A 17450-nucleotide genomic window follows, 5' to 3' on the forward strand; every position below is an offset into this window, starting at 1 on the left:
GCTGAGCACCACTGAACAGTGGCCACTGCTGCAGTTGCCAAAATCCCAAGGGAAAGCTTTGCAACTCCTCAGGGCTACAAGCAGCCAGGGTCCAAGAATTCAGGTCCCTTTCAAGCCCTCATCAGGGATTTACTAACGAATCACTGGTGCCTCACTTAGAATAAGAAATCATGCAGGAAATGACGTCAGGAGGGCCTGCTCTGCTCTAATAACTTTGACTAAATGGCCACAGAACTTCGCAGCCAGGGAGCCTCTGACTTGGAGATGGGTCCCGAGGTCCCTTCTTTCATCCAGCGACAGAGATCTGCGAACAGACGTGGAGTTCCCGTGTCTGGCTTGGTCCTGGGTGGATTCATTTTGGTAGGGGAGGAGGGCTGCCCTCCATCCCTTGGCTTCCTCCTGCTCTGAGCTGCCAATTTCAGCTTCAGCTTCAGCTCAGGCTTGGGGCAGGTGCTGTGCTTTTTTTTTTTTTTTTTTTTTTTAATTTATGGCTGTGTTGGCTCTTCGTTTCTGTGCGAGGGCTTTCTCTAGTTGCGGCAAGTGGGGGCCACTCTTCATCGCGGTGCGCGGGCCTCTCACTATCGCGGCCTCTCTCGTTGCGGAGCACAGGCTCCAGACACGCAGGCTCAGTAGTTGTGGCTCACGGGCCTAGTCTGCGGCTTGTGGGATCCTCCCGGACCAGGGCTCGAACCCGTGCCCCCTGCATTGGCAGGCAGACTCTCAACCACTGCGCCACCAGGGAAGCCCCTGTGCAACTTGTTTTAAGAGTAGGCTTGCTCTGGCTCCGCTCCCTTCTGACCCCAAGGCCTGCCACCTGCCTGTTCACTACCCACTTAGGCCCCTGCACTGGCTCTTCCCTTGGAGGTCCACGTGGCTCACACCCTCCCCCAGATGCCACCCCCACCCTTCCACTCCCCAGTTCCGCTCTCTCTGCAGACCTCATCCCCGTCTGACACCCTCTTCTTTCTCTTCATTGCTGTTTCCCCACTGGAAGCAAACTCCACACGGGCAGGAAGTCTGGTTGGTTCTTGCCACATTCTCAGCAACTGACCAGTACCTATTAGCTCGTTTTATCAACAAATCACCAGAGACTTCATTAAAATGAGAAGTTGTTGTTAATGAAATAAGTGACACCAGAGAGGATCTACCCGGCTCTCATGACTTTTACGTGACAGTTAATGGATCTTGGTGGCCAAGGAGGCCTTTGTGGGTGCCCAGAACAGGCTGGCATAGAGGGCCTGTCCAAGCACTTGTGGCGATGAGGAGATCTCTGATCTGGATGCCGGGTGGCCTTTCAGCCCAGTGTGAGGGGTCAGACTAGTCATGGGGCACCCATTCCAGGTTGCTGGGGGCGAAAGGCTGCTCTTTTTTAGGCGAAAGAACCTTCCGGAGCTTCCTATCCTCTGTGAAATACTTTTTAATGAACAATCACAGACGGGACAGCCATGTCTTCACATTCAACTAGCGGGGGCCTTTTGCCAGGCCCACTTCTGCCTCCCCCAGCCTACATCTTCTTGTGTCCACTCAGAGCCCAGCCCAGGGCGGTCCTCTTCGGCTTAGCTGCTTGGCCTCCAGCCTCTAGTCCTCTGCTTAGCTTCCGGGGAGGTTCTGCTCGCTCCTTCAGGGCTCCAGGCACTGGCCTGTCTGCTGTCTCTTTAGTCTCTGTGAGTCCCTGAGTGAGCCTGGATCAGAGCTTGTTGAGGGCATAGGCTCGGGCTGTACTGAGGGCAGCGTCCAGGTCAGCAGTGCTTCCGGTGCCCTGGGCCACCACTTGAGAGCCCCAGGCCTTGCCCCCCATGTGGCTGCACACAGCCAGCGCCCAGGCCTCTGCGGTGAAGGCCGGCACAGCACTCTGAGGACAGAAACAGAAGGGGCAGTGATGCAGAGCAGCCCTCCCTGCCACCATCCACTCAGTGTACCTTTGAGAGTGGAGTCATGGCGATTAGGACCCTCCCCCGAGCCGGGCACATGGTGGGGGTAATGAGGCGAGGAGACAGGAGAGGGACGGGCTGGGAATGCGTGAGTGGAGGTTGATGAATGGCTGCTACCTGTTCGCAAGAAATGTGCAGCCTGGAGGTGGCGTGGTGGGAATTAGGGAGTCTTTCGGTGCCTTCGTGGGTAGGGCGGGGGAGGGGGTGGGTTAGGGAGAAGGAGGTGGTCCTATCCCCACCCTGGGGTATCTGCAGAGATGGCCTCTACCCAGCTGTGGCTCCCTCGTGTGGGAGGAATAGAAGGTGTGGAATCAGAGAGCTGGACCAGGAGACGGGCGGGGTGGGAGCTTCCCCCCTCCTTTCCTTACCTGTGCCACCTGACAGGCACACAGCACCTGCCCCAGAGCCTGGGGGCTGAGTAGCAGCACAGACGTGCTGGGCGCCTGCTTACACAGCTGCCGGACCACCTTCACCAGCACCTGCACAAGGGAGGGGAGATGGCGACCTCACAGCTCCCCGGACTCCCAGCTTCCTCCCTGCCGGAACTTTCCCCTCCCCAGACCCTGGGGCCACCCCCAATCGCAACACTTACTGAGAGGGACTCAGCGTAAACTGTGTCCACAATCAGGGGCCCCTCCGAGTGCCGCTGTAGCAGCTCCTGGGTTTTCTGTGCAGCCTGTGAGGCAGGAAGGACAGCACGGGGGTCGGGCTGGGAGGCAATCAGCCCCCACTTGTGAACAGAGCCCCAGTCCAGAAATCCCCTCCCACGGCCCCCTTCCCCCAGCAAAGGTGCCAGGGGTTCTGCCTAGAATGGCCTCCTTCTTTTGGGTCCCCCCTGTGTCCTTCCTCTCCCCCCTCACCTCCTCCCTTTCATCATAGCTCCAGGGCCCTACAAATAGGCCGCTGAAGGTGAAAGGACTAAGGCTGGAGCACAGATGGGTGAGAGGGGGCGGAGGGGGGAGGATCCACAGTCAAGGAGCAATTAGGGCTGAATGGCGCAATCAAGTCAGCTTCCTGGAGGGAGAGTCTGAGCCAGACTTGGGAGTTGGGGGAGAGACCCAGTTTGGCAGAGAGAGAAGTGGGGAAATGGCCTGATGATGGCACTCAGCTGGCAGGAGAGGGGGGAGCTGCCACCCACCCCCACCCCCCTGCCAGGCTTTGAGGCTTCTCAGCGTGTGTGCTAGAGCATCTCTGACCCTTGCTGGGTGTGCCTGGTATCTGCCCCCCTGGGTGCAGCTGGACCTCCTCTTACCTGCCCCATTTCCAGTTTCCGGACGGCAGTGTTGGCACGCCGCCGTAGCGCCTTCAGTGTGGCCTGAAGCTCCCGCCGCTGCCACTGGGGCATCACGGCAGTGTCCACGGCCTATGGTCAGAAGCAGTACAACAATCCCTGCCCTCCCTGAGCCACGGTCTCTGAGGCAGGGACCACCAGCAAGGCCAGGGAAGAGACCACACCCACCACATCCCACCCTGCAGACAACCGACAAATATCTGGGCCAGCTGAAGTCTAACAGGAATGCTGGGGAGAGATGGGCAGGGTCCAGGAATGCACGCGGAAGGGAACATGGCCAGGAGAGGGAGGGGACAGCTCCATGCTGGGGGTGGCCCTCACATCAGTGAGTCGTCCCATGTCTTTGGACAGCTGCTGAGCCTCCACCACATCCCGGCTGCCCTGACTCAGCCGTGCTGCGGCTGCTTCTACCTCCTGGGCCAGGCTCTGGCCCACCTCTCGGGCCTGCAGGGAGAGAACCGGATGGTCAGGACTGCTTGGCTTACTTTCCCTCTCCAAGACAGGCACTCTCAACCCATTGCTGGGTAGGACCAAGTTAGAAACACTGAACAATCAGGACCCATCAAGGTACCAAATAATCACAACAGATGCCAGTTGCCAGCAGCTGGTAGGGCCATCCTGGTGCTCAGGTATGAACACTGGTTCTGCTGCTGGGCATCCCCCGGCCTGAGAGCATCAGCTATGCGTTCTCTGACCCCCATCCACACCCAGAAACCTCCCAGGCCCTGCTGGCGTGCTGACCTGCTGGGCCTGCTCCCCAGTGATGGCCAGGAGGCGGGTGGTGCCCTTGGCGAGCTGGCGCTCCCCGATGATGACCAGGTCCCCTATAGCCCCTGTGCGTAGCAGGTGCCTGTGGGCAGAGGGAGGGAGGAGGAAGCCGGGGTGACGACGGGAGAGAAGAGAGCAGCCTGAGCTCCAAACCAGGGGCTGGTGGCTCCAAAGACCAGGGAAGGGAGGAGGTCCAGGGCCCCAGGCCAGAGCAGGCAGAGAGGAGTGACTCACGTCCCACAGCACAGCTCCACAGAAGTCTGCAGTGCGGCCTGGGAGGCTGGGTTCAGCGCCTGGGCCACAGGCACACCCACAGACACCACCCGCACAGGGTCTGGGTATACCTGACAGTGAGAGGGCACAGGTCTGTTAAGGGGCCTGAGGGGAGGGGAGGGGAGGGTGGGGGCGGCGGGCAGGCAACCTCCACCCCGTGGGCTCCCCCAGCACACCTCATCCAGAGAACGCAGGCCGGGGACACGGGCAGTGCGTGCCAGGGCCACCTCCTCCATGTACACGGCCTCATCCTGCCCCACGGCCTTCTGCACAGTGCCCTCCACCGCCCGGAGCTGCTCTGGGGTCAGTGGGGTCTGGGGGCGTTGGGGGGAAACAGATAGACCAACAGGCAGTCAGCCCCATGCCTGGGAGTGATGCATGAAGAAGCAGTCAGTGTTCACTGAACTACCCCCAGGTTCTAGAACAGGGATTAGTACATAACATGTGCTCAATACACACTTGTGGAGCTAACAATTCTTTTCTTTAGAAATCTACCTGGGGGTTGGGCCTATCGGAAGCTGCAGGCCTTTCACTGGGCACTGAAAGTTGATGGAGAGACAGAAAATGGAGGCTCTGGACTCAGGGAGCTTACAACAAGGGTCAGCCAGTGGAAGAGAAATACAGGATGGGGGAGACGCAGGAGCAAGGAGTTATCAAGTGGAACGAGATTTAGTCAGTGAGCACTTCCCAGAGGATTTGAGCCAGAGGTACAAGGAGACAGGATGGCAGTAAAGGGAGAGGGCAGCTCAGCTTGAGCAAGAATGGCCTGGGTGACAGCAGGGAAAAGGAAGCTGGGTGGCTAGAGGTGAAGGGATGGCTCCACACACTGGCTAGCCTAACCCTCACTGGTGCAGGAGGAGCCTGATGGGAAACCCCTGCCCAAGGCCCCCCAGTGACTGAACGAGAGGCAGCCCAGGCCCCCTTACTGGCCAAACTCCCACACTACCAGACTCCCTCTAAGCCCATCGCCTCACTTGAAGGCTGCCCCTCTGTGCCCTGCTCACCTGTGTGGCCACGTCGAAGCGCAGCCACTCAGGATTGAGATGGGACCCTCGCTGCTCTGTGCCAGGGCCCAGGGCCTGCCGCAGCGCCCAGTTTAGTAGGTGGACGGCTGTGTGCTTCTCCATGCAGCTCAGACGCCAGGCCTGAAACACTTTTGTCACCCAGGGTCCTGGGTGTAGGTGAGGATGGGGAGAGAAAAGGGGCTGCAGGACGTCACGAACAGCAGGGGTGGGGTCCTCACCTCATCCACGTGCAGCTGTACCTGGTCCCCCACCTTTAGGCACTCAGGGGCCGCCACCTCATGCAGGATGAAGCCTCCACAGACCTGCGCCCGGGCCACTGGGAACACCACGTCCTGGGGGAGGGCAGGGCCAAGGCACTGAGTGCTTGCAGCCTCTCCCTCCCCTTGGTTCCCTTCTGGCTCAGGTCTGTCTCCTGCAGGAGCCTCTGTGTGTGAGGGGGGCTGGGGGGGCTCACCTGCAGTCCCACCCGCACCAGGTAGCCTCGGTCGGAAGCCTGACCTCCCTGTTCGGCGTAGAAGTTGGTTTTGTCCAGGAGGAGGCCACAGCGCTGGCCTTCCCCCACGGAGGCCACGGCTGTTCCATCCTCCGTATACAGCTGGAGCACCTGGGCCTCACAGGTGCCGAACTCTGCCAGGGCCAAGAATGGTTATCAGTGCTAGGCAGGGGCTCGGGATGCAGGATGTGGGTCTGCGCCTTCCTTGAAGTCAATAGGCACGGGGCTGGGGGGCACTTCCAGCCGGGGCCCCCAGAGAACCCCGGTGGCTACCCCAGGGAAGGCACAGGCCTGGTAGCTGGTCTCTGACGTCCTTCCCAATCATGGTCAGGCAAGCCCGTGGCCACCCACCTGAGTCTAGGCTCTCACCATAACTGCCACTGGGTCGCAGGGAGTAGTTGTACTTGGGGCTGTCATCGGTTGGGGGCACCCCTTGGCGCTGTAGCTCCCCCAGCGCGTGGACGTCAAGCCGAAGTCCCTGCTCCTGAACTGGCTCTGCCTGCCGTGCCCGGTGCTGCGGGACAGGCGTGTGTGCACAGAAGGGGTGCACGGAGAGTGCAACGGGACTTGAGTCTCCAGAGAGCCCTGTCCCTGCCACACAGTTGTGTGAAACCTGCACTCCCTCTGGAATAAGCCCTCAGGCTGGGCTGGCTGCTAGAGACCCTGGGCTGGCTAGTGAACCACCCTCATGCGGGGGTCTCAGGACCAGGCCTCCCTCACCCACTGCTGCCTCCGACGGCCCCTCTCTAGGACCTTGTGCTGGCCTCTCCCCTTCTGCTACTCTGTGTGGCCCACTGAACTAGCGTTACCCTCCAAGGACTGTGGGCGGAGCCTGAGTGAAGGGGCAGACCCTACCTCAGACTCCTGTTTCCTTCAATAGCTGCAGCTCCTCCCACAAGAACTCAGGGCTGGGGAAGGGGCCGACATGCCCCAGCAGAGCCCTGTGTGGGAGTGCCCCAGCCTGTACCTGGGCCTCCTCCTGAGCCAGCCGCTCCAGTCCAGCAGAGTCCAGCTGCACCCCTTTCTCCTCCAGCATCAGTTCCACCAGGTCCAGGGGGAGCCCCAGGTTCCCAGACAGTGACAAGGACCAGGCCACTTCGGCTACGAGAAAGGAAGACAAGGGACGGAAGGGGTGTTGAGGGAGGAGGGGCAGGATGGAGGGAGGGAGAAGAAGTGAGGGAGAAGTGAGGGCCAGGGCTGTTCTGACCACACAGAAGCCACTGGGTGCCAAGCACAAGTGCCCCCTCCCCACACTGGGCAGGCCCAGGAGAGGGGTCACCTTCAGGCCCCAAAGCCAGAGCTGGGGGTAGCCCAGGGTCCTCCCTTGGCATGTGATTTCAAAGGAGGTGAGAAGCTCATTCTTGGCATGAAGCCAGCCTTGGAAAGCAGAGACCAGAGGCAGGGCCAGCTGGGCAGCATGGAAGTGAGGAGAAGCAGGGAGGTGCTGGAGAGAGAGTACGGGGAGAGGGACGTGGGGGAGGAGGTGGGATGTGAGGCCTGGGCCTGGCTCGCCTAAGTGGGTCCCTCACACCTCGGCCAGGTGCCCTGCTCACCAGGGAACATATCGGAAGGCCCCAGGCGCCTCAGGGTCCGCTCGATGATCCGCCGACCCCGCTGCAGGGAGGCCAGAAAGGCCGCCTCATCCTCTGACACCACGCTGGCTATCTGAATGGGGGCACGGCAGGGCTGGAGCTGGGTCTCCTGAGAAGGAGCCCCTCCCTCCCCAATCCAAATCCAGTACCTGGGCTGAGTTCCTCTGCAGTTCTGGATAAGCACCTCCCTAGGGGTGGCGGACAGGGCTGAGGAGGTGTCAAAAGCAACCAGCCCACTCTGCACCTCCACCCTGGGCCTCCCTGGGGACACCTGCCGTGGAGACTCAGAGAGGCTGATGGACGGGGGAGGGATCCAAATGGGGAATCAGTTTCTCTCGGGGGAGGGGGACTGATACGGGCAGAAGGGGGGTCCCGAGGTCAAAGGCTCAGCAGCCTGGGCCAGAAGGCCTCCTGAAGGCTCCCTGCTTTTTGTAAGCCCACTGAGAGGACGTTGGGCTGGACATTTAGGGTGGGGAACCCAGGCCGGGGCACTGTATGGGCTCAGCGACAGGTTCCCTGAGACCCAAGGGAGGCCCAGGGAAGTGAGGAAGCTCTGCCCTTACCAGCGTCTCCACCACTACAGGCACCAGGCTGCCCAGGAAGCCAGGTGGTGCCCGCAACAACTCTGTAGAGAACCGCACGGCTCGACGGAGGATCTGACGAAGTACCAGCCTAGAAGGATTCAGAGCCCAGATGAGCCCCCAGCAGCCCCTGGTCAGCAGGGAGGGGAGGGGGGAGGGCAAGGTCCAGCGTGTGTGCTCGCTTCCCCCTCCTCCTGCCATCTCAACCCGACCCACCTCTCCATCTCCTCCCTCCTGTCCCCTGCAACCCCCAGCAGCCCCTGCCCCTGCTGTAGCCCTTCCAGACTCACGGTGCACCAGACATCCCAGGAGAGACGCCATCGGCGATGCAGACGCTGAGCGTGCGGATGTGGTCAGCCACCACACGGTACGCTGTGTCTGTGTGCCCCTCGTCTGCTGCCCCAACCCGGCCCGAGTAAGGGGGTGCCCCGCAACCCTGGGAAGCAGGAGAGGAGACATGGCTGCCGGCCCTGCCTGCCCTGGCCCAGGAGGGACACTCTCCATCACTCCTGGAGCATCTGCCCTCACCCCTAAAGCTGACCGCATCTGGAATGGCCTGGGCCAGAGAAGCGTCAGAGGTGAAAGAGAGCCAGTCCCTGCCTCCTGGGGCCCACATTCAGCACAGACAAGGAGCACAGCTGTGATCATTTACTGAATTTCTATTATCAGAACCGGGTGGGTACTTGAATGATATGGTGTCTAATCCCTAAAACTTCCTGTGTTAAAGTGGAAAGTGGAGAAGGAAAAAAAAAAAGACAAGACCAAAAAAAAGTGGAAAAAAATAAAAAAAAACAAAAAAAGAGGAAAGTGAGACTCAGAGGAGCTAAGTTCTACAAGGGCACACAAGTCAAGAGCAGATCCGAGATTTGAACCAGGACCGTCCCACCCAGGTGCTCTTCATTCCCCACACCTGCCTCTACAGCCTCTATGGCCGCAGGGAAGGAGTGTGTGAGCTGTGAATACATTAAGCTGTGCTCCAAAGCAGAGTGCTTGATTCATCCAGCTCCAAACCTGTCTCTTCCCCAAGCTTCCCCCTCTCAATAAACAGTCCTGCCATTCACCACATTACTCAAGTCAAAAACTCGGGAGCCAGGCTTGACTTTCTTTCCTCTCCCCATCCAATCCATCAGTGGGGTCTTTTGTGTCTACCTCCATGAGATCTCTCAGATCAATCTACTTTTCTCCACTTCCACTGCTACCAACCTAGGCCACACCCTATTATCTTTCCTGAACTATGAAAAAGGCTCCCAATTGGTTTCTCAGCTTCTACTCTGGTCTCCTTCCAGCCTATCCTTCAAACGGCAACAGGAGTGGCCTTTTAAAAGTGTCAATCAGATTGTGCCCCTCCTGCCTTGGAGCCCATCTCACCACATTTAGAATAAAAGACTCACTTTGGACTTCAAGGCCCCAAAAGATCTGACTCCTGCCTTCCTCTCTGTGGTAGACTGTTTGCAAAATTGGCCACAGTCCTTCCCTTTCCTGTGTGCATGCCACTTTGCAGCGTGACTTTACAGGTGCTTCCTATCAAGGAATAGAATTGATTTCTCCATCCCTTGGATCTGGGCTAGACTTGTGACTTGCTTTGGCCAACAGAATGTGGTGGAAATGACACTGTTCTGAGCCCAGGCCCTAAGAGGCTTCATGTGCTTCCACTCTCCTTCTTGGAACCTTGCCAAGCTGTCATGTGAACAGGCCCGAGCTACCCTGCTGGATGACAGACATACAACCCAGTCATCGCCATAGCCCTAAACTGACAGCCAGCCAACTCCCAGAAGTAGAGGTGCCTAGCAGCTGACCACAGATGTATGAGTGAGCTCATACAGGACCAAGAGTGACCCAGCTGAGCCCAGCCTACATTGCTTGTCCACAGTCTCGTACGCTATATAAATGGTTGTTGTCTTCAGCCACAAAATGTTAGGTGGTTTATTATACAGCAAGAGCGAACCCACACACACACTCCAACCCTATCCCACGTGATTCTACTTTAGCTGGCTGGCCACTTTTTGTTCCTTTCCTGCATCAGGGCCTTGGTATTCACTGTTGGCTTCTGCCTGGAATGAGTTCCCTGTGGCTGATTCTTCTTTCAGGTTTCAGCTCAGAGATATCTCCTTGGTGAGCCTTCCCCAAACATGTCATCTAAGATTCTTCTCGACCCCCTGTCTCCTGCCAATTACTATCACCCAGGTTTACTGCCTATTCACGATCTGTAAACGGCTATCTTGTTCTTTAATACATTTGTTTATTACCTATTTCTTAGGCTAGAACGTAATCTCCATGATCTCTTTTCTCTTTACTGCTCTATCTCCTGAACCAAGCACAAAGATTTAACACAAAGTAGGCACTCAACACATATTTTTTGCATAAATGAAGGAAGGAGTTAGGAGCAATATCAGGTAGTAAATATGAATTGGAGCCTCACGTCTGACACCTTTGTATCCTTGGCTGGTCACTGTCCCCACAGGCAAGAAAATATTCTGAGTTCTCCACAAAGATGGAAAGCAATGGCAGTGAGCACGGGTGAGAACAGGTCAGAGGGGCTTCTGGAAGGGAAGAGGTGGGCTCACCTGGTGTATGGCATTGAGCAGTGGGGAAAAGAGGTCGGTGTCGTAGGTGGAGCGTCTGCCTTGCAACACGGCCAGCAGCCTTTCCAGGCCCATTCCCGTGTCCACGTGCCGCTGGGGCAGGGGCTGCAGGCTTCCATCTGCCTCTCTGGCCAGGAAGGGTGTGCAAGGTGAGGCCCCGCCACAGGATTACAGGTATGAGGCAGACGCTCAAGTGGCATAAAGGGATGGGGGAGGGTCCTGGGGGGCTGACAATGGGAGGAACCAGAGGGCAGTATCATCCCCCCACCCCCAAAAGCAGACGACGATGGCCTTGGGTCCCGTCCTTTCTCATAAAGAGTGACCTCCGCCTTCACCCTCTGCTTGGGCCCTTGCCTGGACCCAGGCATCCCCTTTCTGGGACACAATTCTTTGCTTTAGAAAGAGACATGTCAAGGCTGGTAGAAAATCTTAAGAGATCATCAAGTTCAACTCCATCACATAAGAGAGCAGAGTCTGGAGAGCAGCAGTGACTAGTTTCAACCGTTATGGGCAAAGACGAGGATTAAACCAACTACTATTTGAAAAGCGTTTAGAAATATGCCTGGCACATTGTAAATGCCGTTTAAATGTTTGTTTTTATAAAAAATGGATGAAAGTGTCCTGACTGCCGACTTTTTCACTTCCAGTCAGGGATTTCCCTCCTGCTCTCGCACCCCATTACCTGTTGTGCTGCATGAAGACCAGATTCCAAAGCTCCACCAGCTGGGGGGCTCCCACCCCGCCAGCCAGGTCATAGTGGATCTCAGTACAGGGCCCACAAGGGCCAGTATCCCCCATCTCCCAGAAGTTCTCCTGTGGTCCAAAGGAGAGCATGCGGCTGGCAGGCACCCTGGGAAGGAAGCCAGACGGGTGGTGGGGAGACAAAGGCAGAACCTGGTACCCCCTCTGCCAGGAGAACCCTTCCATTAAGCTCAGCAGGAGGAGGAACAGGGCTGACCCTACAGTATCCCGGGATATGCCAAGACTCTCTGGTAGTCTCTATTTTCCAGTCCTCTTGTGCTCCAGGAGTGGACATAAGTGGGGGTGGACTCACCCTAACTTGAGCCAGATGTCCCTGCTCTCCAGGTCCGGGCCCAGCCCAGCCTTGGGGTCACCACCAAAGTAGGAGACCCAGAGCCTGTCCTCAGGGATCCCATAGACCTGAGTCAGCAGTTCCCAGGCCATGCTGCAAGCCTCCTCCTGCAGTGCAAACCCATTGGGAAGAGGAAAATGGGTGAGAAGAAGGCCCCACTGAAGTTCCAATCAAGCCACATGAGTTCAGCCCTCGGCTTAAGACAAAACCATTTCCACTGTCCACGTTGTTTCCAGAACAAGCCATGACCATTTCTAATTCTGAGTTTTTCCTGCATAGAAAGCTTCCTCCCTCTTCTGAATCCTACATTCTTTCAAGTCCCACCTTCTCCATGAAATCCTCTATCCACCCTAGCCTGGGATGATTTTTAACTCCTGCACTTTAGTATTGCTGTCTCACCATTTATTCATACAATAATTATTGACCAGCCATTAGGCAGGAGGCATAGTCCTGGCCCTCAAGGAGTTTACAACCCAATCAGGGAAACGAGACACATTGCTATTATAAGTGTTCATCTAGCACTTTGCCTCTGTGTCTGGTCTGAAGCCCTCCCTAAGCAGACTCTAAGAGTGGAGACAGGACTAACCTTGACCCCTTTCTTGGCTGACCACTGACCCTTTCCTAACTCCAGGGCTTCCTGGAGACTCACCTTAAAATATACCCCCTGAAAGGCCCAATTGCCCAGCATCTCAAAGAAGGTATGATGGGAAAGGTCTCGGCCCACATCCTCCAGGTCGCTGTGGCGTCCTCCAGCCCTCACACATTTCTGGCTGTTGGCCACACGTCGAAAGCCTGCCATCTCGCTTCGTGGATCCACAGTGCCCAGGAAGATTGGCTTGAACTGGAAACAGATGAAGGGCGAGAGAGATATTCCAGACCCTCAGCAGAAGGGAAACGTGGAGGGTATGGAGAGAGATGGTAGTTCAGACTGAAGGCTGACCGTGCCCCTGAGAGGCCAGGGGGGCAGACTGGGAGCGTGGGGGCACCCATCTCTGGTGTGTCTGGGCAGACAAGGGGTAAATAAATCATGAAACAGAGACTCTGCTAGTAAAATAAGCAAGGTAAAAGAAGGAGGAATGTGTTGGTGGCTGGAAACAGAGCAAGTCTAGAGAGGGTAAGCGGTGCTCAAAGTCAAAAGCTTAGAGAACCCAGTCTAGCACATAGCATGTGCTCAACATCAACATTTATTTTAATCAATAACTTATCTTTATTTAAAGAACTAATAAGTGAAGCCAGACTTCCTCCACGGGACTCCACACCCGCCATTCCTGGACCTAAAACTCAACCTCAACTCAGAAGTTGCCCGGGTTAGCCCTCTCCAAGGCCTAATTTGCGCCCCAATCTCGTAGCCTAACCACGCACAGCCCTCTTTCCCCCGAAAGCTAGGAGCTCCGCCCTTCGCTTCTTTTGCCCAATCCCGCAACGCCTTTCTCTCAGGAACAAGTCACAAACTCCGCCCGGATCAGCGTGGCTAAGCCCCTACCTGGTTCATGCCCGCGTTGACGAAAAGCAAACTGGGGTCGCCGCGGGGCCTCACGGAAGCGGACGGCACCAGGCGGTGGCCATGGCGGTCCCGAAAGAAGCTCAGGAAGGCGTCCCGCACGGCCGCGGCCTGGGTTGGAGGGGCCTCGGACGAGAGCGCCCGACGGCTGGGGCCCCGCCATTGCGGCAACCTTCGAATGGCCCGCCGAAGTCGCCCGGCTGCAACTGCCACCGACGCCGCCATCTTAACTCGGGGCAATGACTTCACGGGGTCAAAGGGCAGTGCGGGGATAGAAGGTAACTTGAGAAGGAGGCCAGGCGTTTCCTACAGCGACCCCTGGCTGCAGGAGGAATCAAAGCAGCTTCTGCCTCTGGGTGGAGGTGATTGGGAAGGAGGCGCCTGCCAGAGTCCATCTAACGCAAGCGGCCTGGAACACAGTAGGCCTTTAATTCATTTGGCATTCAACAAATATTCATTGAGAGGCTACTGTGTGCCAGGCATTATTTTAGGCGCTTAAGGTACATTAGTAACAAAACTGACAGGGAATTCTCCGGTGGTCCAGTGGTTAGGATTCTGGAGTTTGCACTGCTGGGGCGGGGTTGGATCCCTGGTGGGGAAACGAAGATCCCGCAAGCCACAAGGCACAGACCAAAAAAAAAAAAAAAAAAAAAAATTGACAAAAGTCCCTGCTCTCCAGAAATCTATATTATAGCAGTGATAATTATGTTTAATGTTTAATTTTTTCATTTACATGTTACTTTTATTTTTCTTTATTTTTTATTGAAGTATAGTTGAATTACAGTGTTGTGTTAATTACTGCTGTACAGCAGTGACTCAGTTATACATATGTATACATTCTTTTTCATATTCTTTTCCATTATGGTTTATCACAGGATACTGAATATAGTTCCCTGTGCTATACAGTAGGACCTTGTTGTTTATACAATTATGTTTATTAATTTTGCAAGTTTACAAATACAGTTGTGGTGAAAAGGTGTGGATTCAACTCTGTGTGGTGTATGTATGTGTGTGTGTGTGTGTGTGTGTGTGTGTTTCCAGGCTGAGGGAAGAAGGCAGAGATGGCCAAAGGAGTTGATATCAGCATCCATTCAAGAGTCATTCAACTAATATTTATTGATACCTACTATGTGTCAGACAGTGTGCTGGGTACTTCCTGGTTCTTTTTGCCCTTGGCATTGGAAATGGCCATTTTGTTCTTAGGGAGTGAAGCAGGCCCTTTGGAGCAGGAGTTTAGGGGAGACAGAGAAGCCAAGCAGCATCTGTTCCATTATTAATTGCTTAATAACATTTGGTCTTTTAATGTGCCTGGGGTTTAGAGAGAGTCCAGGCCGTCAGGGCAGGTCAAAGCTGTTGGATGATTGCTGAAGAGATTTCTCTCTCTCTCTCTCTCTCTCTCTCTCTCAGCCTCCCAATGCTCTAGGGTTTTGTGTGTTTTGCTTTAGGATAAGAGAGACACCTGTTCCACCTCGCTTTCTGTCTTACTCTCCATGGTAACAGCTGTGACCATGAGGCCAACACAGGTGTTTGTGGGTGGAGCCAGATTCTTCACGGGCTTCTCTTGATACCCTCTGCTCTTGGTGTGGGAAATTAAGCAGGTAGAGAAGAGAATTTGATAAGGTTAAAGCCCAATAGGGGCAGCAGAGCTGAGGTCAGTGTGATCACCTCTAAGGCTTCAGCCATCCAGCTGAGCTCTTTTGGCTACCATTCTTTGTGAGTTATGTTTTTCAGGGACTTTGAAGACAGTTTCCTTGGGAAATGTGTAGTCTTTTTTTGGACTTGAGTTTCTATAGTGATAATGAATTCTCGACTTTGTATTCTGACGGAACCCATGGCATCTATCCTGTGATCCTCTGTTTCTTCCCTTGCCCACGTAGATTAAAGGTGTTGTTTTGAAAGTGTTTTGCCTGTTGGTTTTTCCAGTATTTTTGGAACAGGAACCTAAAGCCAGATGGGGATTTCTGTGAGATTCATGATCTTGAGACAAGACTGTGGAATTCTTCCCCAAATTGAGATGGGAGTGTTATGCTAGAGAAATCTAGTAAGAGCCTCTACCCAGTACTGACGTCACCTTTTTTTTTCCCCTTCAGATTTTGCCCAGAAAGTCTTTGCATTATAGTAGGAACTCCATGTTTTTAGACTATTGTGGATCTAGAGTGGAGCCATGGATTTCTTTTTTCCAAACAGCTTTAATAAAATATGATTCACATACCATACAATTCACCCACTTAAAGTGCACAATTCAAGTGTCTTTTAGTACATCCACAGAGTTGTTATCTAACTTTTAGAATATTGAGATCATTTTCATCACCTCCAAAAGAAACCCCATACCCTTTAGCTATTAACCCCCAATTCCCGCATCCCTCCCAGCCCTAGGCAATCACTAATTACTTTCTATCTCTAAAGATTTGCCTATTCTGAACATTTCATATAATTTGAATCATACAATATATGTCCTATGTGACTGGCTCCTTTCACTTAGCATAATGTTTTCAAGGCTTATCCATGTTGTAGTATGTATCATGGATTTTTAGAAATGGGTATTTTGGGTTGTTTTCTGTTTGAAGAACTTTTTTCCCCCCCATCTTGTTATTTTGTCCTTGCCATTAAAAAAGATTTTTTTTTTTTTTTTTTGGAATGTGGTGTCCTCTGGTGAGTCAGTCTCTTCTTTTTGATATTCCCCAGTGAAGCAAAGTGGTTCTTCTAGGATTGGGATGTGCTTATTCTGATTTGCCACTGTCATCTGATGAGGAAGTTAAATTTAAGTTCTGCAGTTTCCCAAGATAGATGAATATGGAGACAACTCACCAGAGTGGGAAGTTACTGACCTCAGAACTTCTCTTAGGAGTTCTCATATGTCTTAATAATAATAGAAATTTCGTTTGGGGGTTTAAAATGGAAATGGGGTCTGTCTCCTGGGAGCCGTTCAGCAGGGTTTGGGTACTGCCTTCCCTGGGGCTGGAATTGCCCTTATGTTGCTGTCTGACTTACTTATCTTGGCAAGTCCAAGGAGCCCATTCTTTGAGCCTTCTCTTTCCACATTATTCATAAGAAGTAATGCCTTTGCACTGGGAATGGAAATTGGCCTTCCTGATTTCCCCATTGACTTTGAGAGCAGGAACCTGAGGTCAGTGATGCATTCCATCCTGGACGGATGGTCAGAGGAGACACGAGGGGATTTTCACCCTTGCTAAGCATAAGGAACTTGGCTGTGGGAACTTCCGCTTGTAAATCGTAAAGGCTGTTTTTTAGGGTCTAGGTTAAAAGTTCAACCTACAAGAGGTGTTCCTATTTTTATGTATTTATTATTAATTTTAAAATAAATTTGTTTTTGGCTACTTTGGGTCTTCGTTGCTGTGCGTGGGCTTCTCCCTAGTTGTGGGGAGCGGGGGGTACTCTTTGTTGTGGTGCACGGGCTCTAGGCGCGCAGGTTTCGGTAGTTGTGGCACACGGGCTTATTAGTTGCTCCACGGCATGTGGGATCTTCCCAGGCCAGGGATCGGCTTCAGGGATGTCCCCTGAATTGGCAGGCAGATTCTTAACCACTGTGCCGCCAGGGAAGACCCCGATATATTTATTTATGGCTTTGCCTTAAATAAAGCAACAATTTATTGTGAAAGCAACGCTTGTCAAACGTTAATATGCATAGGAATCTCCCGGGATCTTGTTAAAAATGCAGACACTGATTCAGTAGGTCTGGGGTGAGGTTGAAATTCTGTATTTCTACCAGGCTCCATGGTGGTGCTGTTGCTACCTCTCCTCTACCAGGCCAAGGGTGTGGTAGAGGACTTGTGGGAAGAGTGTGGACACAGACTTTGGCTTGGGACCAGGCCCTTGGGCTTGGGTGCTCCAGTGATCTCCTCTTTCTCCCGGAGAGGGTGGATGGAGCCGGGAGCTCCTTGGGCGCATGCGTGCTCGCTCCCCTCCTCCCCACCCGGAGTCTAGGGAGGGTGGAGGTTGCGTCGGCCCGTTGCTAAGAGACACGAAGGTGGTAAGGACCAGCGGCGAGGGAGGGGAGCGGCGCCCGGCGCTGGGAGAGCAGATGGCGGGGCTGGAAGGGTCGGAGCCTCCTGGGATCGGAAATTCAAGGATTAGTGGACCTTCGAGGGTCGCAATGCTCGGGTTTGTCCTTATGCATTTTTAAATGGTTACATTTAAATGGTTATATAAGTACCTACATAATATCCTTGATTTTGCTTCTTGGCCTGCAAAATCTAAAATACTGTCTGGCCCTTTGAAAAAAGTTTGCCAACCCCAGACTTTTCTTACCCCAGACTTGGAATCAGCCATTTCCAAAAATCCTGGTTACTTTTAGTGGGA

General features: G+C 54.2%; 1 protein-coding gene across 1 annotated transcript; it reads right to left on the reverse strand.

Moving 5' to 3' along the window:
- Positions 1–1261: 1261 nt before the first annotated feature.
- Positions 1262–13382, reverse strand: AARS2 (alanyl-tRNA synthetase 2, mitochondrial). Its single transcript, XM_079712948.1, has 22 exons — positions 13113–13382; positions 12279–12470; positions 11591–11736; positions 11219–11386; positions 10519–10663; positions 8245–8390; positions 7937–8045; positions 7523–7561; positions 7335–7446; positions 6749–6882; positions 6151–6295; positions 5743–5915; positions 5507–5620; positions 5268–5408; positions 4440–4577; positions 4225–4334; positions 3964–4072; positions 3544–3666; positions 3184–3294; positions 2524–2607; positions 2300–2410; positions 1262–1852 (listed from the first exon to the last, which is right to left on the reverse strand). Exons 1-22 carry the CDS (start codon positions 13353–13355, stop codon positions 1688–1690), a joined length of 2958 nt encoding a protein of 985 aa, XP_079569074.1. The 5' UTR covers positions 13356–13382; the 3' UTR covers positions 1262–1687.
- Positions 13383–17450: the final 4068 nt, after the last annotated feature.

Source organism: Hyperoodon ampullatus (assembly GCF_949752795.1).
Source record: "Hyperoodon ampullatus genome assembly, chromosome: 10".
Taxonomy (NCBI): Eukaryota; Metazoa; Chordata; class Mammalia; order Artiodactyla; family Ziphiidae; genus Hyperoodon; species Hyperoodon ampullatus.

What these genes read in the sequence shown, in the direction of transcription:
- AARS2 (XM_079712948.1), bottom strand. Translation starts at nt 13,355, where the DNA reads ATGGCGGCGTCGGTGGCAGTTGCAGCCGGGCGACTTCGGCGGGCCATT. An exon ending in TGCAGAGGAACTCAGCCCAG is followed by an intron (nt 7,447 to 7,522) that starts GTACTGGATTTG and finishes GCCCCCATTCAG; the next exon opens with ATAGCCAGCGTGGTGTCAGA. An exon ending in GCCTTCCGATATGTTCCCTG is followed by an intron (nt 6,883 to 7,334) that starts GTGAGCAGGGCA and finishes CCTTTCTCGTAG; the next exon opens with CCGAAGTGGCCTGGTCCTTG.